Source organism: Drosophila ficusphila, unplaced genomic scaffold, assembly GCF_018152265.1.
Source record: "Drosophila ficusphila isolate 14025-0441.05 unplaced genomic scaffold, ASM1815226v1 contig_414, whole genome shotgun sequence".
Classification (NCBI taxonomy): Eukaryota; Metazoa; Arthropoda; class Insecta; order Diptera; family Drosophilidae; genus Drosophila; species Drosophila ficusphila.
Window position 1 is genome coordinate 11,791,768 of NW_025064328.1, and position 22,071 is coordinate 11,813,838.

General features: G+C 42.5%; 1 protein-coding gene across 1 annotated transcript in view; it reads left to right on the top strand.

Moving 5' to 3' along the window:
* LOC108096739 overlaps window positions 1-13,872 on the top strand; it is a 49,403-nt gene extending 35,531 nt beyond the window's left edge. Inside the window, 4 exon segments of the mRNA XM_017198586.2 lie at window positions 7,261-7,470; window positions 8,039-8,268; window positions 10,539-12,280; window positions 12,727-13,872. Of these exon segments, the coding sequence (XP_017054075.2) occupies window positions 7,261-7,470; window positions 8,039-8,268; window positions 10,539-12,280; window positions 12,727-12,886 (2,342 nt within the window). The 3' untranslated portion in view covers window positions 12,887-13,872.
* Window positions 13,873-22,071: the final 8,199 nt, after the last annotated feature.

The window sequence follows — 22,071 nt, forward strand, 5'->3', positions numbered from 1 at the left end:
AGCGGGACAGGGAAGAAAAATCAGTTGTGGGTATTAATAAGCGCAAAAAGAGGGGGTGGGGGTAGGAGGGGGAAGGGGGGGGGGGCAGAAGGGTAATATGCATAAGCACCATTAACTTGTACTTAAAACTGTGGCAGGTGGTTGAGCCGGGGAGCGTTTGGTCGGTCGCTCGAAACAAGGGGAACTTCTCCTCCTCCGCCGCCGCTGAATGTAACTTAATTCGCCGTGTGGCTGCCAGCGTCTTCAAGCGGATTATATTAATCAATACAGTGATATATATGGCCTTTGTTCAGCTCCCAGCTCCTCGGTTCCTCGGTTCCTTGCTCCTTGCTGCTGCTGCTGCTCCATGAGCCTTCACTTCCACTTCCTCATTTGCCGGGGAGAAGGTTTAAATCAGACCGACAGCCACTAGGCGTATACTTATTTTACTCAATCCCGAGAGCTACTTTCACCGCTGAGTGGCAATCTTTATGCATAAATTTCAACTGATGAAGTTTAAATTACAAGCATGATTTTAGGGTTCGAAGGTTTAAAAAACAGATACGAAAATCAGTGTTGAATAAAAAATATTATTAAAAAATAATATTGGCAAATAAATGTACTATTTTTACACAAAAATTAAAAGGCAATAAATGGCCTTTGACAATGGAAAGCAATATTAAATTAAAGATTAAAAATGAACAAATTTGCACAATAACAAATACCATAAGATCTGTTAAAAAAGACACATTGAACATTTCAGCACAAAACAACTATCAATGAAATGATATTAAAAAAGTTACTATGGTTTTTTATCTTTAAAAATAAAAATTATTAATCTGCTTTAAGATCATATTCTCCTTGCCAAATGTATTTTTTCATTCTTAAAAGCTTCGTGTTGTTTTTGTTTTTACACTTTTTTGACCACTTATCTGATTTGATTCAGAGCCCTTCCCTCTATCAGTCTGACCCAAATGATAATTTCAATAATGGGTATCGGGGAATCGGATTCCGCTTGGGTTTCTCGAGGCTCAGGGCAGCTCCGAGTTCTTTTTGCCCGCTTTAATTGAATCAATGGCACAGATCGCATGTTGTGCTCCTTTTTGCCTCCGCCGACCGGCGACTTTGTTTGGCTTTAAGCAGGAAGATTTAAAGGTAATGCTAGCCGGCCGACTTCCCCCTCCCCTTCCCCTTCCCTTGGAATCCCCAACGATGTATTCATGCATTTATGCATACATGCCTATAATTCAGTCACACAGTCAAAGCGTCTTAAGCGCTAAGTAGAAGCAACGTAAATAAGTAATATTGATAACTAAAGTGATTAAGGTTGCCTTTGGTTGCAGTTGCAGTTGCAGTTCCCTTCTGCTCTCCGTGTGTGGCTTTGTCTTTGTCTGCTGCTTTGGAACTGGCAACTGGGAACTGGTAACTTGGTCATGGATCCCCGAGTGGAACCGAGTGGGTGGTCAATTCGAAATGGCTCGAAAACAAACGCAGTCTGCAGCAGGTTTCCTTTTGCTGGGTGTATGAGCGATTTGCTCGCCTGCCATTTTGGCTTTGGGCCCTTTCTTCTTTTTCCCAACTGGCGGTTGCGATTACGTTCGGTTCAGCTGCTTTCTGGTTGATTTTTGGCCATCCGAAAACCCTTCGGAGGAGTAAGGGAAAAAGGGAGTAAGGAGGGGAACCCCTTTAGAATTCTATCTCGGCTGCGCTTGTTTGCAGACATTATCGACATTTAAATCCCTTATTTGTGTCTGCTGCTTGGGCACTTGATAGTATTTGACAAATTGAAAATCCTTTGTGGCCAGCACACACACACACACACACGTCCTTTATCCTGCAGTTCATAATTTTAATCCGGTTCCGCAAAAATCTCCTGCTTATTTAAATTGGCGACTCCTTGAATTCCGATAGTTTTTGCGCCTTAATTATTCACTTTTTTGGAGTAGGTTTAATCCTCGGGTTGCCATCAATTTATCATTGCTCGCTTCGATTGCATAACTTTGCATTTACCGAGTGGGAGAGTCACTTGGCCGAAAAATACACATCATAATCCTTTTGTGGGGATTTGTCCCCGGCGAAGTCCTTCGACGGACGACTCGACCCGCTGTGCATTCAATTATCGTTGGCCTCGCAGTTGGCCATTGTCTCAGGCTCCCCGCTCCGCAAGTTCGCATTCGCAAAACTAATGAAGTGCTGCAGCTCCTTGAGCAGCCTGCTAATGCCACTAGAGTCCTTTTTGCCTTAGTCTTAGTCCCCCCTCCTCCTTCGACCTCCAATCCCCTCCAGCTGGACTCTCCTGGACTCTTGAACTCTTCAGCCACTTGGCCGCATGTATAAGCATGTTTTCTGGTTTGCTTCACAGACAAAGCTTAGAACCACTTAAGAAAATCCATTCACAACCTGGAACTAACTAGACTCCTGGCCATCCTGCCTTTGGCTCTACCACTGTACATGTGTGTGTCTGTGTGTGTGTGAGTGTGTCCTGCAAAGATTTTCGAACGCTTCGTCTGAGGTTTTGGCCCCTGTCGTTTTTGCTGGCAAAAGAAAGCTCACCTGATGATGGTCCCAAATCAACATATGAAGCAAACAACAAAAAGGATTAAGTCCAAGACACACACACACACACACCCCAACACACACTTACGAACACACACTGGTGAAGCTCATGCATAGTTTTACATGTCTAAGGACAAAAAATGAATTTATTGCGCAACAAAAACAAAAACTTGAGACAATTCCAAAGCCTAACCCAAAAGGCCGAGGCCAATTTAGCAGCTGAGAGAAAAAAGGGCGAGAGGGGAAAGGTTCGGGCAAAGGATTCAAATAAATTACCGCTACGGGCCATACTTATTTCATTAGGATTATTTTTGACTAACATTTACGGCTGCCCCCAAACCCTCGAGGACCTCCACTCCTTTTTCGAGTAATTGGAGGAGTGCTGTGGACTGACTGCGAGTCAAAGGATTTCGTTTCATTCCATTCCTGATTTCCGGCTATATCCGACTGGGCGGATTTCGATTTTGGTCCGACGATGAGGGCGCTAAACGCGAACAGTCAGCGATAAAAGAAAGAAAATGCCTCACGGCATTAATTATAATCCGCTTAAAAGTTTCAACATGTTTTCCCAGCCCCCAAAAGCCCTATTCAAAAAACACGAATACAAATAAAGGCGGCACAAAAAAAAAATATTACAAATCTCAAAATATGCCGCTGACTCAGAGAAAAGGTTAAGAAGCAAATGCAAAGTGCAGATTTTTCGCATGTGCACAAGTGGAACTCGAAGTGCCGAGGAGCATTGACTCGGATTCGGCACAGGAGAAGTATTCTCGGGGTTGAAAGATCAGTTTGAGAGGCAGCTGAAAGACCCTCGACTTACAACAGACAAGATTCGTAATCCTTCGAGGAGGAAAACAGACGAAGGAGGTGGGAATGCATATTGTAATGTTAGGTTATTACCCAGAAATGCAAGTAGATCCATGTACGGGTATATAACGCAATAAATAAGTATAAGGCAATCTGTTCTCAATTACCAATATAAATTCTTAGCTAAAATGTTAGAGAGTGACACATTATATTTAGTTTAGATTTATAGGATGAACAAGATTTACCAAATTCAATTTTTTCAACTCCAAGTAATACATAATTATTTTAAATAAACTCAAAATAATCAGCTTTTGATAATACTCAGTAAATATATCAAATGAAGTTTTTGTAAGACTAAATTAATTTGGAAATAAAAAATCCACCAATTAACTGGCATTTCTTACCTTTGAAGCCATATAAAAATAAAACCTACAAAAAAGTTATGTATTTTTTTCAAAGATCCCTATCATTCTTTGTTATATCAGTAATACCTAATCCCCCGCTATAAAATCCTTAACGATCCAAACTAATTGGCAATCCTGCTTCGATACCCCGGCAATTTACCGCCGATTCCCCGCGTCGCTTTTCAATAGCTAATCTTTCATTTCCTAGGTATTCAGTTTTCCGCAAGGCGAAGGCAATTGTCGAAGGCAGCTTACCTCGCTTGTGTCCTGCGGCAAAGGGAGCGAAAGACACCCGGGGGCAAGAAGCAAACCGATTTTCATTTTATTGTCCTGCTTAATATGTTTGTTTTTCTTTTCAAAATGCAGCGGGGAGAGGAAAGCGGTGGGAAGACAGGAAAAGCAGGGAAAGCGCAGGGACTAAGGCAAGGATATGTGCAAGGAGCCAAAGGTGTGAGATGCCAGCCAAGCAAAAGGCTCCTGCATGCGTGTGTATGTGTGTAATATCCTTTGTGTCTGTGTGTGTGTGTGTGTGTGGGTGCGTTGAGGAAAGTTCTTAAGTCGCTCCGAATGCTGCTGAAGCTGTCGAGGCATTATAAATTAAAATGCACGCATTAAAAATTCTACTAAAAAAGAGTTTGCAATTAAGTAGGACTTAAGTTGAAGTGTAAATAAAAATTCACACACACACACATACACAAGCATGAAGATCCCTTAAGATGCTGGGCGAAAAAGGACATGGAAATTTGTTTTCTGGCGTGAAGTGAAGGAAAAACTTGTGGCAATTTCCTTAAGACTATTGCTTAATTTCCGGTCACTCTTCCTTGAGCATTACAACCCACACACACAACCCCATTAACACACACACTCACAAAAACACACACATACACGTGAGTTGGCCTGGAGAAGCCTACTTAAGTCCCTTGAAATCCTTGAGATTTTTTGCACTGGTCAAGCAATGATAAGCAAATTTCCCAACAGTTCACTTGGCTTAAGACGAAACCCTTTCCCTTTCATCCCTTTTCCTTTTCCAGCTGCTGCTCACGTGTCCTTCGGCGTCCGTTCTGGTTATTAAAACTTTCGAGTCTGTTGAAATTTTAATTTTCCTAAATACCCAAATCACTCAAAATCATTTTAATAAGTAAATTATGAGCATTCTGCCTATAAATAAACAATCACACAATTTATTCTCCATCGAAAAAGTCGAGAAAAGACTACAAATATTTGCCGAACCGAGAAGGATACTTGAGTAATCCTTTGCAGTCACCTAAATAGCTCTGCTCCCCCTCCACACACACACTCACACACACTTAGTTTGTGTGTATATGTAGGGATTAAATCGTTTTGATGTCCTTGCCAGGGCAATTTATAATTATTTGTTTGCCTCGGCCTGTGGTCAGCCAATTGGTCAATTTCTTAGAAGAAAGTCGAGTGGATAAAACTTTTCCATTTCTCCCACATCCACTGCCACTGCCACTTCCACTTCCCCGAGTTTCGATAGATTTTATGCACATGAGATGTTTCTGGAAACTTTTCAAAAGATTATAAGTCCTTAGAACTGCGAGGGAAAAAGCGCTCCTGGCATTTACCTTCGCTGCCATTCCCGTTTAGCTGGGAATTTTCCAATTTCGCTTGATTGCGATGACTGAACTTGATTATTTCTGCAGGTTAATAAATCTTAAGCCGCGTGGCGGTTCGCTCCCCATCGCAGGGGGATGACGGTGGCCTGGATATCGTCTTAGCCCCAATGGAAAGTAGAGTTCATTTACAAATCGTTTGTCGGCTTACCAAGGAGCCAAGGAGCAAGAGCAAGAGCTCGATTCCAAAGTGAAGAAGTCTGTCTGCCTTGCGAAGATTTAATGCCCTCAAACAGTTTTCCTCCCGCGCGCTTAATTCAATTTGTTTTGGCCCGCTTCGACTGTCTCGATTACTTACCATTATTTTTTTTTCTATGGTTTTGGTTCAGCTTTCTGCTGTTTTTCACCCGCCCTGCTGCCAGTGGCACTGATAATGCTAATAAGGATAAGCCCTGTCTGCCATCGTTGGCCCGGGTGACTTAAAGCTGCTGATTTGGCCGTGGAATTGCCGGGAATGTGATGCAACAATTAGTGGGTGCTCGGCGGCTTTTTGGGCCGCACTCCAAAGCCACCGCACACTAAACGCACTGCCCAATACCCATACACACACACATATACATATGCATACACATATGCAGGTGGACGAAATCCGCTTTTGTTTTAGCCCCATCAAATCATGGCTCCATGGATAATGGATATATTGCGTTTATAATACGGTTGCACGGCCCGGTTGCACACAAAACGGGCTCCCGACCGTTGCGCTAATGACCAATTTTTCGGGGGCCAGCATAATGTGGCAGGACTCCTCGGGATGAGGGCCAAAAACAATGCGTTTTGTGGGCGGATAATAGAGTGGCTAGATGATTTTGTTTAAATTTCGGCAATCTATGCAAATATTTTTGGGGAAGCACACGCATTTATTGAATTTAATGAGATTATTTTGGGTACTTCGGCTCCACTTAAAGTTCTAGAGTATTTAACGGGCGGTGACAAATAATGCATTTATAGTTGAATTCTTTATTCCTTTTCAACTCGAAATTGCTCACACACACACACACACACATATGAGGGGCTGATGTATTTATTTTTAATGCCAATGGCCCCCAATGAGGTTTTCATGGCAATTAAAAGATTTGCACGGCACACAGGCCTCCCACAAAAATATGGCATGAAAATCGCACGTAATTGGGCTGAACTTTTGGCTGGTCCGATTTTCCGCGCTTTTCGCCCCCGCCTTTCGGTTCTTTAAAACGCTTCCAGCTTTCCCGCCTTTTCCGCGATTTTCCCGCACCCGGCAAATGCCAATCGTTCGCCAATCCCCGGCTGCTTACAATTTTTATAATTGGAATAATTAATAATACCATTATGTCGGCCGGACCTGGGGCGTTAAGCCTATTTGCAGTGTGCCCTCTGTGAAAGCCCATCGGCAAAGTGCCCGGCCACGCCCACCGCTGACATGGGCGTACGTCTATAACTTCTATGCTCGGAATTTTGCCATTTTATATTTTAAGCCCTTGATAATTGGTTAGTGAGAGCAGTAAGTTTTAGTGGGCGCCGCTCGAAAGGAAGAGCATAAATTTTAATTTCAAAAATATGTTTTTCAACAATTTCAAGTTCTTTCCGCCGAGTTTGAGGTTGGTTTAGGCCAACCCCCAAAAGTTGGTTGGGTAATTTAAGCGGCTAAAACCATTTGCGGCTAACCGCAACATGCAATAATTTATTTTAATACTCCGCCGCGTGCGGAGGTGCAGAGTCAATCTGCATAAAATACCCCCTTTCGAATATGTTTTAATTGCTTATTTTAATTTGTTGATGATTTGCACTTGGAACTAGACTGAACTAAACCGATTATTAAACAGCACTCGAGTGGGCCAGCGGGTTATTGTTATTGCAGCCATATTTTCTAACCAGGAATTACCACCATTTTCCACTCTTTTTAGCCAAATCACTTCCACTCCATTGTGTGGTGGAGTCGGTGCACTCGCTGCACGCCTCCCTCACCATCGACAGTCGCCAGCCCTGGAAGAGGAGGCCCAACATCGAGACGGACAGCTATGTGATCATCGCCGCAGCCACGCCCTGGAGCGAAATCGTCCAGACGGCCCTCCAGAGGCTGGGATACTCCCAGGAGGTGGCCAACACAGCCAGAGGTAAGTGCTCTAAAAATAAAATAATATTACAAAAAAAATAAAAATAAAATTAGATTGCCTTGTCTATAAATAATAAACTGCCCCCAAGATTGTTTACTACATTGTTTTCTGTACTTATATCGAAATGCAAAAAAAAAGTCCAAGATTTAAAACCACTTTAATATGATCTTAAAAGTATGCATTGCATTTTAATATTCTGTTCTAAGGACTTTATTCCTTCCCCATTTTCAAGTGGCTTCAAACCTCGAGATCATTTAATTTATATTGGAAATAATTACCTACATAAATTCTGAACATCAACACGAACATAAAATATTGGATCTTTTTGCTAAGCAGTATTTTAATTGTGTCATAAGCTGAATAGTAAAATAAATGATTGCGACAATCTATTGAACTTTTAAAGACTTCTATGACAGTTTTCAGCTTGTTTTAAGTTTTTAAAGAATTTGGAAAAAATCGCTTCGTGGCGTATTTATTCCTTGACAATTTATTTATGTTATGTTTTCATGTTATGATGCAATGTAGCAAATTTATAGCTAATTCTGTCATTATTTCTCCCACCTTACAGGCTCTCTAATAATCAAACACTGGAAACCCATTCCGCTAGAGCAAATATCAGACAACCCAGCGGTGCCCGTCAGCGATATTGTGGGCGAACTGACCTCGGTGATCACTTTAAGGATCGTGATCCTTCGGCCGAAAACCTCTCCCTTTGGGGAAATCAAGGATAAACTACTGAAGCTGCTCGTTCTGCAGTCGCATGCGGTGCTCCGCTCCACAGGATGTCCTCTGGATGAGGTGAGTTTCCCCCACGGCGACAGCCAATTAGACATTCGCTTTGAACTTTCACTTAAAATTCTGCACTAAGACGACAAAATTCTATAATGATTCATAAGCGGTTTACGACGAACTCCCCATAAACCCACTGCCAAGTGCTCTAATCCGTCTTCGAGTTGCTAAAACTTGCCGAAAAATGTCTCCGGATGAGAAGTGGTGACGCTAATTTGCCTCTGATGTGAGGCATGAACACACACACACACACACACCACACACACACACCACACACACACACTCACTAATACTTGAAACTTTTGCATGTCCTGTGTGCTTGTGGAATATTTAACTCATTGAAAATGTTTTGATAGCTACTACAAAGAAATTTTGTTAAGCCGAGTTCATTTATTTGGTTCACTTAACTAATCCTTTTTCGCAATAGTTTCTCGATTTAATCAGCTTTGCGTTGCCGTCTCCTGTCTCCTGACTCCAGGATATGTGTGGCCTTTGTTTTCCTTCCTGCAATCGGTTTAGAAGGCTTAGGTTGTGCGAAACCCCCAAGGAGGGGTTCCCACTGCACCACTCACATGACCCAATTTCGAGGGGGGGAAGGTTGAAAAGCAATGCGATATCGGTGCATTAGCGCCATAAATCATACGGCTTGTGTACACTATCATCGGCCAACGATGAACAGAACGAAATCACGGCCAGAAATACCCTTCAATTGATATTGCGACTGCTGTTTTATTGGCCACCCACCAATCCCCTGTCCCCTTCCCTCCACCGATTAATATTAGCAAAGCAAAGAGAAGTAAAGCAAGTAATCATGTGATAAGCATTTACCATAATTTCCACATTCGCTGGCTGACACCTCGCAGGTTCTCCATTTGTCGGCCGATAGGAAAATCAATTTAATAATACCCCGCCACGTAAGAAGCGTCAACCCATTTTTATTTACAATTAGGTGTCCATTCCCCCACTTTTAACCCCTTTCCCCCTTCGAGCCCCCTTTTTTGTTACCCTCCTGTGTTCGCTTGTGTTCTGAGCAGCTTAAGTGATTTGGGGCGCCTCCTTAGCTGATAGCAGCACCACCAAAGAAGAAGGGCGAAACCGAACCACTGAGCCAGCAAACCACCGAGCACCAAAACACCGCAGCAGACATCAGACATTATCTTTCCGCAGTTGGGAGACAAAGCAATATCTATGAGCATTTAATACGCCATACCATACACCATTCCGACCCAACCCAACTGAACTCATCGCGATTCGAGTCTATTTCTGCTGGGTAAATTCAATTTTAATCGCCATAAGCTGATGTGTCGCTGCCTATCAGGGACTATCTATTTATCGCCTTCGATTCCATTCGCTTCGATTCCGCGGCGGTACTGCCTGCTGCGTTACTGTCTGTTAATATCAGTCCGGCGTTTCAGTTATCAGTTTCCACCGGGGTTTCTATATCGTAATAGGCAATTTTTCGACCCGCAGTCCAAGTCCCACCGCAGTCTCGCCCTCGCACATTTATGGCTAAGTAAATCCCGGCACTTGAGGTTTTCAGTGGGGTTTGTCTGGTAACCGGCGACTGTGATTTTTATGACAGCCGCTTAGTGACCGGCGGTCTTTTGGGGTCTTAGTGCAGCTACTGTTGACAGTCGCTCAGTTCCCAGTCCTCAGTGCAAAGCGAAACCCCAGCCCAAGGTTGCCCCCACAAATCCCAGGCAATTCGCTTTGATTTCTGATTACTGATTTTTGATTACTGATTTCTGATTTCCGATTGCCACACGGAACACCAGTTTTTCAGATTTTCACCGCACCATTACGCAACTGGCGAGCGTGGCTCCACTTGTTTTAGCTGTTCCCAATTAAGCAATCAGACAACTGGGGAATCCGAAATGTTTCCATTCATTTTGGGGAGTGTGACGCATGCTTTTGCGCAACGAAATCTCAGATTACGAAGCGTATTGCTTTGCAGTGGGATATCTGTTGTTAGGAAGTGAAAAAAGATTATATATTTGGCACAAATCCACGCCACTAAACGTTAATACGTCATTGATGACAAATAGTTGTTAGAACATTTGTGAAAAATAATTATTGTATCTAAAAAATATTTTACTTCAATATTAATATCAAATACAACCAGCAAAATTAGTTCCGTAAAATGTTTTTTATAACACATAGTTGACCAGTAAAATCAAGTTTATGAAAATAAAAATACAAAGTTATATTTTTCCATACTATTTAAAATAGTATTAAACTTTATATTAATTTGTTATACAAATCCTTTTCTTTCCTTTCAGGTGACGCTATCCCAGATCTGCCGTAGTTCCCATCAGAATACCTACGCTTTGCCTGGTGGCGAGATCTCCGATGAGCTGCGCCGCAAGTTCGACCAGTGGTGGTCCAACCAGCTCTCCCCCCAAGCGGCGGCCATGGCGCCCAAGATGCTGCCGTTCATGACGGGACCTTCGGCGGTTCCCGTTCCGGTGGCGGTGCCCGGGGAGATGGACTTCCCAGTGGGCACGGCGATGGCGGCGGCGGCGGCTGCTGCGGCTCACGCTGCTGCCGCCGGAGGAGCAGCGGGTGGCAATCCCCTGGGATCGATGGGCAGCCGGGAGAGCCTTTTGCTGGCCAACGAGGCGGCCCATCATCCGGGAGCAGGACAGGCTCCGGTGCCAGGACACCACGCCAACATGCTGGTGCACCCGATGCACGCCTCCATGCACCACCATCACCACCACGGCGGTGGTGGTGGCCATGGACCGCCGTATCCCAACCAGAAGACACGCATGCGCACCAGTTTCGATCCGGAGATGGAGTTGCCCAAGCTGCAGAAGTGGTTCGCGGACAATCCGCATCCCTCGCGCCAGCAGATCCAAACCTATGTGGTGCAACTGAATGCCTTGGAGTCCAGGAGGGGCAGAAAACCACTGGATGTGAACAATGTGGTTTACTGGTTCAAGAACGCTCGGGCGGCACAAAAGCGGGCGGAGATGCGAGGCGGGAGTTTGGGGAGTGCGATGAGTGCTTTGGGCCATGCGGCCATGAATGGTTACTTGAGCCAACACGCTCCTTTGGGCCAGAACTCGAGCAGCAGTGCCGGCAGCCAGCCGATGAGCATGGGCAACCTCTCCATGTCGCACGACTATCTGAAGAGTCCGCTGAGTTTGAAGTCGGAGGACATTGACACCATGTCGCAGCACTCGGAGGACATGGACGAGGAGCAGAGCAGGCCGAACACCCCGCAGTTACCCCTCTCCCTGACCACCCATGAACGCCATCGGAGTTCTCCCCTGATGGACGAGGATGAGGAGGAGGCGGGGGACCACCAGGGGCAGCAGCAGCAGCAGGAGTCCAAAAGCGATGGCATGAATGGCAGCTTGAACGAGGAGGATCGCCACGAGAAATCGCAGGATGAGTTGCAGGACAACGACAAGGAGAACTCCAGTGCGGAGGACCGCCACCAGGATGCGGATGTCCAGCTGGAGTCCAACTCCAACCTGAATAACAACAACCACAACAACAGCAGTTCGCACAACGACCAGGATGTCAGCTCCACGCCGAAGAGATCGACTCCCAAGGAGGAGGACGACGACCTGGACATGGACGAGGACGAGGAGGACAACGAGAACGATGCCAGTCACCTGGATGAGTTCAGATCGCCTTCCCCTGATTTAAATAGTGGGGTAGTGCCGCACAAGGATCAGCTGCCCTTTCCCATGGTTCCCAACTCGATGTTCTCGCAGTCCTTCATGTACATGAGCCACTACATCCCGGCTTTTGGCCAGGCGGCCGCAGGACATCCGCACCATCATGCCGCAGCAGCAGCAGCCGCAGCTGGAATGCAGCCGAATGCCTTGATGGGCGGTGGAGGCCTCAACCTGTCGAGCATCTCGAATGAGGAGCGGCGGAAGCGGAACAGGACCTTCATCGATCCCGTGACAGAGGTGCCCAAGCTGGAGCAGTGGTTCGCCATGAACACCCATCCCTCGCACAACCTCATCCTCAAGTACACCGAGGACCTGAACACCATGCCATATAGGTGAGTTCTATACGTAAATATAAAATAATATATTATGCCTAAATATTAAATAATATATTGAGAAATTTAATTTGCATTTTACTTGTTGTTTAATTATATTTTTCAATTTATAATCAATGTTATGAAATATTTATTAGCGAAAATGCAAACCCAATATTAATATGTTTTAAAGCTCAATTATCAGAACTGAATTGAAATTTAATACAGAAGGCTGACCCATTTATAATTTATATATTAATCAAAAATCAAAAGCATGCTGGTGTAAAATGATTTCAACTTATAATACATTTCGTAGTTTTGTATTTCTCTTTGTTTAGTCACCTTTATTTGTTATTAAAATATTTGTTTTAATTTTCCGATTTATAACTAATTTGTACACTTATCTAGTTCTTTATCTGTTTAGAATCACTGACTAAAGTTTACCTTATTTTCTTGTGTGTTTGCAGGCAAAAGTTCCCGCGATTGGAGAGCAAGAACGTGCAGTTCTGGTTCAAGAACCGGAGGGCCAAGTGCAAGCGGCTCAAGATGTCCTTGTACGACAGCAACCAGTGCGCCCAACTCGGGGGCCTCGGCTCCTTTGTGCCCAAGTACGAGGAGCGGGATTAGACAGGACGAAGGACCGGAGTTTGAAATCAAAATTAGCAGCATTTTTTCTTGTAAATAGTCAAACGAGACACACACACACACACACAAAACCCAATTTAAGCAGCGGAAATCTTGGGCTGCAGCTATGACAAATACTATACCATATACGATAGCTCATAAACATGTAATCCCCTAGTTTAGTCAACTCTAAGTATTATAGAACGAGAACTAACCCAGTTACGCGTTACCAGTTGCCCAGGAGCATCTAGCGAAAATTAGAGCAAATAGATAAAGCCACTTTTGTGTAATACAGATCTTGCATGAACCAGTATGACTAATTTATAGAGAGAACCCTAATCCTACCCAGTATACAACTCTCTACTTCTATTTCTACCTAGTTACTAGCCATCGATATATATAGAATGAAAGATAATTGATCATAAAGGCCAGCTCTTTAAGAATAAGCAAACCAAAGAAAGCCAATTTTCGAGAAACGTAGTCGTAAAAGCGATCTGCGATCTGTATATAATGTATGTTATCCCTTTGTTTCGGCTTTAGTTGCATTTGTATCTGCAGACTAGGTTACCGTTTACGTTTACCTTTACCTTTAAGTTTAAGTTTGAGTTGATAACCAGTACGTTTAGTTGACCCGCCTTATTTCGAGAAAGAACCTTCCCCCGCCTAGCACATATCCCTTTCGATCCATGCACATATAGGATGTATAACATACGATTCGTTGCTTTCGAAGTCTTGGTATCTAATACCAACCCCCAAAAACCGGCGACCCAATCGGATTCGGTTCGGGTTTTATACCTTTCGTTGCTATCCACTCCACTGTGAGCGTTTCGATGGGAACTCGTAACTAAATCCACACACACTGAAATAAAATGTTTTATAAATTGTTCCACTAGTTTCGTAAGCCTTCGCATAGATAATAAACTTAATTCAAGTAATATTGTAATTTATTGCAAGCATCGATACGCCAACACACACCACCACAAACAAAATACACACACACACAAACACAAACAGACAGCGAAGAACATCCACACATCTTTATATATAATATAAATAGAAGTATATTCCCCAGCAATTATAAAATGATTAAATAAATACAATTTTAAATGTCAAATTCAAAGGAAGTCTTTTTATGGGAAAGGTGAATAATTGTAAAGGAAATAAATAGAATTCTAAGGGGTTTAAGTGACTGAAGAAGATTAAGGCTGAACTAAAAATGATAAGGGGAAATTAATATTCAATCAAGTGGTGCTGCTTGAGAATGTTATTGCCTTCGGTAGATAAGCTTATTGTGATCGAAAAATAGCCACAAACAAAAATAGGCTTAGGTAAAGGTATTATTAAATCAGGTTAAATGTAAAGGTGATTTTTGCGGGTAACTAAACCAATTATAAAAAGGAATTTGGAATAAAATACTTTGAAATGCTTTCTTTAGAAAGTTGAAATAAATATTCGAAGGTACTCTTTAAAGAGAAATATCTTGATTTCCTTGGCACATCATTAGGGAGTTCATAAATTGTACATGAATTGGTTGCACTCCAGTCAGACTAAAAATATGGGTTGGGTAATATCCTTTCTTCTCATTTTTCCTTGACGCCCGAAGCTAATGTTCTGCTGCAGTCGTAATGTGTTTGGCAATTTCTCATGTGAACCAGATCTTTGCTTTATTTCTCTCGCTTATTTTTACTTTTTTCGGTAAGTCACTGATAAGCGGAGGGGAAATAAATATGCATATGTACGGAAAACGAAGAAAAAATGGCAATATGAGCAGCACATTTAGCTTCGTTTGAGCGCGAATTGTGGCACGGGGCGTATGAGTTATCTTCCACAGTCACCTTCTTCCCTTCCCCCTCTTTTCCCCTCCCCCTCTCCCTTCCCCTCCCCCAACATCTTGGCCGCAGATATGAAGCAATTTATTAGCGCCAAAGTTTACTTATTTCCATTTCTTTATTTCGCAACGCCTTTGTTACATCCCGCAGACATTCCTAGATAAAAATGGGTGGTTGGGTTACTAAATCAGCAGTCAACATTATTTCTTATTTTAAGTACACGTGTGGGTGTGTGTGGGTGTTCGGTTGTATGGGTATGTATCTGTATGTGTGTGTAGGTGTAGGGGATGTGCATCATTTGTTATCGCAAACTTTTAAATTAAAACTGCGGGAAGGAGTGAGCCAGCTAATTTATGGCATATCTTTGGGCGGCAGCATATTGGACTAGCCGCTTATTTATGGATTTCGTAATAAAGTGCGAAACTGTTGCATACTTCTGGGTAACGAGACATTAGCTTTGTTTTATGCACTTGCCAAAACGACAAACTACACTTAGTAAATCATTCCAGGAATCCCGTGCCTTGGAATTTCCCCTTTGCCTACGTAAATATTTACCCGAAAATATTTAATTCTCGGCCAAGCAGCTCCTCTTCCAACTGAAAATTCCGCATAACTTTATCCATTAATTAAAATTGCCACCGCTCAGTGTGGTTGGCTCACGAATGAAATTACGGCCACGCCCACTTTTGTGGCTCCAACTGCAGCCCCAAAATAAGGGGAAGGGGAGGGAAAGTGGAGCTGCTCAGCTTTCGAGGGGCATTAAATGTAAATATACATAAACAGGAGGCGAGCGGAAAAGAAAACATTTGCACAGCTAACTATGCCGCACTTCTGCGGCTTCTGGCCAACTTTCGAGGTGGCTCAAAAGGTGTTTCTTGGTCCTCGGCGGAGTGGCAGCATAAATCTTGCTTTCGAAAACTTTTTCATATTGCCTTAATGACGCCAAACGGCGAATAAATCTGAATAATGCAATCATAATTAAGTGCTGCCAGCGAGAATACCAGCGAGTATCTATTGAATTCAGCTGGAGATCACTGCGCCATTAGGAGATTGGCCAAGAACGAAGCCATTTACCCATCAAAGACAAATTCCTTGGCGGCAATTAGAGCGCACGGAACAAAAAGGACACTCGCAATGCCAAAAAGGACAACTGGGGTGGGACATAAATAGTTTTGCGGCTTTGACTGATACGCGGGGCAATAAAACTAATGAGCGTGCGAGCCAAAATAGTTGACAGTGGTTTCGGTTTGGTGGTTGGTTTGTCGCTTGGTTTGTTGGTCCTTACCACCACCCACTTTCCCCCCAACTTTGGTGGTGGCGATTCATTTGGCAAATTGAGTGCGCAAACAAACCGTAACGAAAGTCAAATGAATATAACGCAAGTCCAATTAAATGGTCATAAGTAATAATAATTCCGCTTTGATTTGTGACATTCACTTTACACGAAAATGGGAAAAACGAAGGCAGGTCTCCACTCTGCCAGACATCTTCATCTTGGCCAAATTAGTTAATGAGGACCTTTAGAAAGGGGAAAACAAAAGAAGGTCGACACTGATTGGGTTGGGTAATAAATTCTCAAGGCTGATTAGAAAGCTTATAAAGCTGCTCAGGGATTATAGAGTCGATTATGATTTGTGGATGAAGATTGCCTTGGAATGGGATTAATATAAAATACTTAAAATGGGGAATTTTGAAGGTAGTCTATTTAAGCTTATAAGCTGACTTACGGATACAGAGAAGTAGATTATGTTTTTCGATGAAAAATAACATTTAAATGAAATGAAAAAACGATATTATAAAAACATTTAAACATTAAAATTTAAACATTATTCAAAAGTTGAGATTGGTAACATACCTTAAACAAATAATAATAATAAAGTGAAATAAGAATACTAAATAAAAAAAAAAAACATAAAGTTTACATTTTTGTTATTTAAGAAATATACCATTTTTATATTTGGGAATTAAACTTAAAACAAAACTGTGCTGCTGTGCTTTTTGCTTTTACAACACCAACATTTCTGCTTACGACCCGAAGAGCATAAAGAGTATTTCAAAATATTAAAGCCCATGCTATAATTGAAATCATCAAATAATAATTTGACTAAGACCCAAAAACCCTTAAAAATGTCTAAGAATCTGGGTTTCTGGGAAAGGCTATCTAGCATAGCATCCCACTTTAACTCGGGTCAGCGGACAATTACCACTGGCACATCTAGGTTTTGCGTAAGGATGTGACAGGGGGGCTTAAGGGGACACGTACGACGGGGCAATTTGGGGAGTGAGTGGCAGGACATGGCTGATGGCTAAGGACACCCCAACACATAACAGGCATCCTTTGCCTGCATCGGGCGATTATTATTTATTATCTTAATTACGTCTTAAAATCCCCTGTGAAGCGGGACAAGCACCTGCCTAGGAGAACAGGCAGACATCCCCTGTTCCCCCTCCTCATCCTGCAGCTCCTTTGGAAATCCCGTGTCCTGGCTCATGTGCCTTCGCAGGACCTGCCGGGGAAAGTATTTGCGCGGAAAATTGTGCTTCCTTTTTGGGAAGGAGGAGGGGAAAAACGGGGAGTGTGTGTGTGTGTGTGTTTTGCGCACATGCTACCACTCTAAGCCTTCCCTTGTCTTGTCTTGTCTTCCTGGCACCTTATCCTTTTGGCCTGGCCTGCATCCTTCCTCCCGCTGTCAACTGTCGTTTGTCTTGGGCGCGTAATAAAAAGACTTAACAACGCGAGTTGTTTAATTATTATTTATGACACTCCTCGGCTTTTGGCTCGCCCAGATTATTGCCCCCCAAAAAAATTGTTGCTCCTTCTTAGGCGAAGATGCACAAGTTAGATTGCTGGTCGCTTGATTTACTGTTCCGGCATTTGGGACTATTTAAATCAATTGCGGATTCACGCGCTGCTTTCCCGAGCTCAATCTCAATTCATTTTCATAAAATCCAAAACTTTTACTCGCCCATAATTTACGATGATAATTATGGCAACTGTGAATTACCCCCCAGGGAGGCTAAGCCAAGGCCGACTGCCACTGGCCCACATACCACCCACCTACCACCCAAATACCACCCACCGTCCACCAGAAAAGCCCACTGGGTCCGCACAAAAATGTAAAAATGATAATCCCATTGTCAGGCGATAATTCAAAGGTTCTCAGTTTTTCCATTAGCCGAGCAGAGTCCAACGATTAACAACTAAAAGGTGGAAAAATTTTCATAAAGATTCCTAGGGTTTTATGATAAATCTTCTTAAAGATGGGTGTGATTAGTATGGGATTTCTTCTGTGACATAAAAGTGGTTTTGGACATTTTCAGGGAACAAAGAAATATTTAAAAACAATGAATTTTAGGTCTATAAAATGCAAAGATTATAAAGCTCCGTATATTAAGGCATATATAATAGTAAAATTTAATACCTTTATGATGCAAGAAAATAAAAGTGTTTTAGTAATTGCATTGTTCTATTCTTAAAGTGTACAAAAAAAATATTAAATTAAATAATATTTTTATCTTTTATTGTTGCTTTGAAATTTAATAAAGGAAGAATTTATGAAAGAAGTTTAAACAATATACAATTAATAAATCTCCGTTAACATAATTAGTTATTAGTAATATGCCATTTTTATGTCGTATTATTTTAACATATTAACCTTAAATAAATAATATTTTTAAAGATTTTTTCGTACTTATGGGCTTTATGTATTATAATTTCCCCCAGGACATCTGCGATAGTGACTTCGGCTGAGACTAAGCCCTGTGAATGAATTATGCTTTTAATTGGAAACGCTTGGCGCCGAGCGCTTTCTACTTTCTGCTGATGCCGAGATGGCGTTGCCAAAAAAGATTTGCTCATTAAACCGCCGAAGGACTTTCTGGCCCACTCCCCCTTCCCTCCCCCTCTTCCCCTCCCCTCACTTCCTTTTCCACTTTGGTTGTCTGCTGGCTGGTGGTGCGCCGCAGGTATAAATTTCATAAAACTAATACGAATTGATTTATGGCATTCTTTGCTCGCCCGGCGAAAGGCTTGGCTTCTCCTTTCTCCTGGTTTTTTTTTTCCAAGACACCCCCTTCCCTCTCCCCCTTTAGATGGCATTCCAGCCGGGCTTTTTAAATCTGGCCCAACCCCCGAAGTTGGCAGGAGTTGCTATCAGTAGCTGGCATTTGCTCTGGAGTTGGTCTTTGTCTAAATCTTTGCCTGCTGTCAAGAGAAGAAGAAAGTTTCTGGCGTAAGGTGTACCCCATTTCCCCACCCCCAATCACCCCTTTCCCCTGGAAAATGAGGGGGTGAGTGGGTGGTTTTCGGTTGGCGCGTCTTAAGCTTATAATTCATAAAGCATTTAAGTGGACGAAAATCGAAATTTATTGCTATTCAAGATATTTACCGAGGAACGTTCTCTTTGACTCGAGCTGAAATCCAGAATGGCAAGCATTAAATGGGAATGTCTTTGGCTTGGCTCGGTTTCTCGGTTTACACCCACCCCGTTTGGCATAACTGAATAATAAATATAATTGTCTATAAGGCATTCCGAGGCTAAGAATATGCAAATTATGGGGTCGCTTTTTATCACCCCCACTTCTCGATTTCTTGTTATGTTTATGTGTATCAAAAACGCTGCTCCTTGTGACGTATCGTCCTGCAGATAGAAGCAAATTGTTTCTCCCCTTCCCCAGTGACAATAAAAAAAAACCGAATCTTAAGGCATAAAAACATAATCAAAGGCCGGAATGAGAAGTCGTTTTTTCTTGCGGGAGTGTGTGGCCCACATTTCTCTGATGAGACCGATTAGAAGGGCCATAATGGCGAAGGATATCTTTATGACATCTGCGGAAATGCTAAGCTAGCAAGCTGGCTAGCAGGATGTCGCATGGGCACTCCGTGTCCATTTCCAACTCGCCAGGACATCCTGCCCTCACCTGAATTCGCATTTCGTTTTATCAGCTCTTATTTTGGTGCTATTTTTGCGGTGCCTCCGGCAGATGGACATTCCGGGTGGAGTGGGTGGTGTGCTTATCTCTCGACACCGCAGCTGTCATTCAACTTAACTTTTACTTCGACTGCACTCCGGGTGGCATTCCACCAACCTCGGGTTTCCCGCTTTCCCGCTTTCCCGCTTTCCCTGGACTTAATGCTGCGAAAATAAATAAAAAGCACTTCATTTCTTATTAAAAAATCGCTGGAAATTGCCCAATAAAACGGAGCGAAGGCCGCGAGAGCTCTAAGTCAGCCCAGATTAGACGGGAAAGAAATTCAAAATCAAAATCAAAATCAATCCATTAACAAAAGCACACAAAGGACCAAGTCCTTGGACCGTGCGGCATTAACTTGTGATTTCAACTGCGCGAATTCCCAACGACGGCGATGACTTTGCATCGCATCGGCCGCTAATTATCCCAAGAAAAAGTGGGTGAAGGGGGGAAAGGGGGGTGGTCGAGGGGGCGGGGGACAGGACAAAAGGAGTCTCGGCAACAAAGCCGTTGCGCTTCATTAAAACGGCAAGGACACGCAAAAAGCGAGAGAGAGAGAAGGAGATAGAAAGAGAGAGAGAGAGAGGACGAAACCCTGCGCATCCCTGCTCATTATCCCATGCATTTATCCGTGGCAACCGAATTTAAATTTTTGTGCCCCACAATCGTTTTCAATAGTGAAAAGTTTGGAAAAGCCCAAAGGAGAGGGGTGTGGAGGGGGAAAAGGGGGAAGGGGGAGGATGTCGTATCCTGACGAGCTTATCAGTCGCGGCATTACGCTGACTCCTGCATTCTCCTCGGATGCCTTTGTTGCCCTCTGCTCCTGATTTTCCCCTTACTCTCAAATCAGAGCATCAACTTATTTCTATTTGTATCGTCGCTAACCATTTAAAATCGTTTTCTTTGAATACCCTAAAAATCTGAGAGAGTATTTTAATGCTCAAATCAGCAATGGTAACTCAAATATGTTTTCAGCATTTAAAGATAACTTATAACAAGTCTGTAAGATTTCTTCTGATGATTAATTATTTTAAAATTCAAGTTGAAACTTAAAGTGTGTTGCTCTAAAATTATACTATAGTTACTATAACTAAACTTTCATTGCATAACCCTTAGATAATATTTAATAATTTGACAAGAAATTTGTATTACTTCTCTTTAACTTTATTTATCTTTTATAATTTTATTTTATTATTTTTTGATTTAATTATTAAGGGTTTCTCTAGGGGTATAATAAATACTTTTATTTCATTTTGCTTTAAATCCTCCTATTTCATTACACCCTTTAAGGGTATCTATAATTCGTTTATTTCATTACAACTGCCTTCGCTCCTTTATATTTTTTCCCCGAGATTCGGCTGTTTCCTGTTGCCTTACCGCTTTTCACCGTAATCAAGCCACAAATATGTTGCCGTCAACACGTCAATTGTGAACCTTCTTTACTTTTATTTTTATTTGCGCCCCGGGAATGGGTTCGTCTTACTTTATATATTTTTCACTTCGCACTGCATCTTTATCGCGCTGTCGTCTGAGGCGTCGTTTCTGTTTTGCTCACGCTTCATTACAATAAATCCGGTTACGGGTGTCTGCAGGTCGCCGTTGCACTCCGGCCGAATCCTCCGGCGGAATGGGTAATTTTGATGCCCTATCAGCGCCATCCGGAGACGAGGAATGAGTTGTCTGGCTCTTGGCCGAGATTCTTCATTGAAGCAGTTGCACTTCGCCGGGTGACAAGTTTATTCAGTCTTAAACGACTCTATTTGTTGCCGTCTCGTAATGCTCACGGTTGATTTGTTGACACATGCTGCAGGAGTACTTAGTAAATTTATCAAAAATAAACCTTAAACACGAATAGAAGCTAGATTCGGCGAACCGTAGCCAAAATGTCGAGCAAATTACAGAAAGGCTAAATAACATTGAAGAAATGACGAATTTTCTATTTATTTTTCCAAGTTAATTACGAAATTTTTTTTGAAAAATTGCGGAACTTTAAGGGGTATGCCAATTTAAAATCTGACTAAAATTAATAAAGATATAAACTCAGAATTGAATTTTTGTAATTTTTCGGCAAACTCATTTTTTGCAAATTTGCAAAAAAGGTTATATCACAAAACAAAATATAGTCGTGCGATTTTTATGAAATTTAATTCGAAATTCAAGAGTCGTTAAAAAACTCAAAAAAAAAACACGGACTTTATAATTTTTTCCGTTACTCACATATATATTTTTTGATCTGAACCCTTCCGTTTTGTTGGAATTTGCGGTAATATCTACGATATCACTCAAAATCGCTTAAAAGTAAAGCTGATGGTTACGGTTTGAATATCAGCTACGGTTGTCTGGTATTTTCTCGGTTCCGTAGCCCACGCAATTGGCCGGAAAACCCAC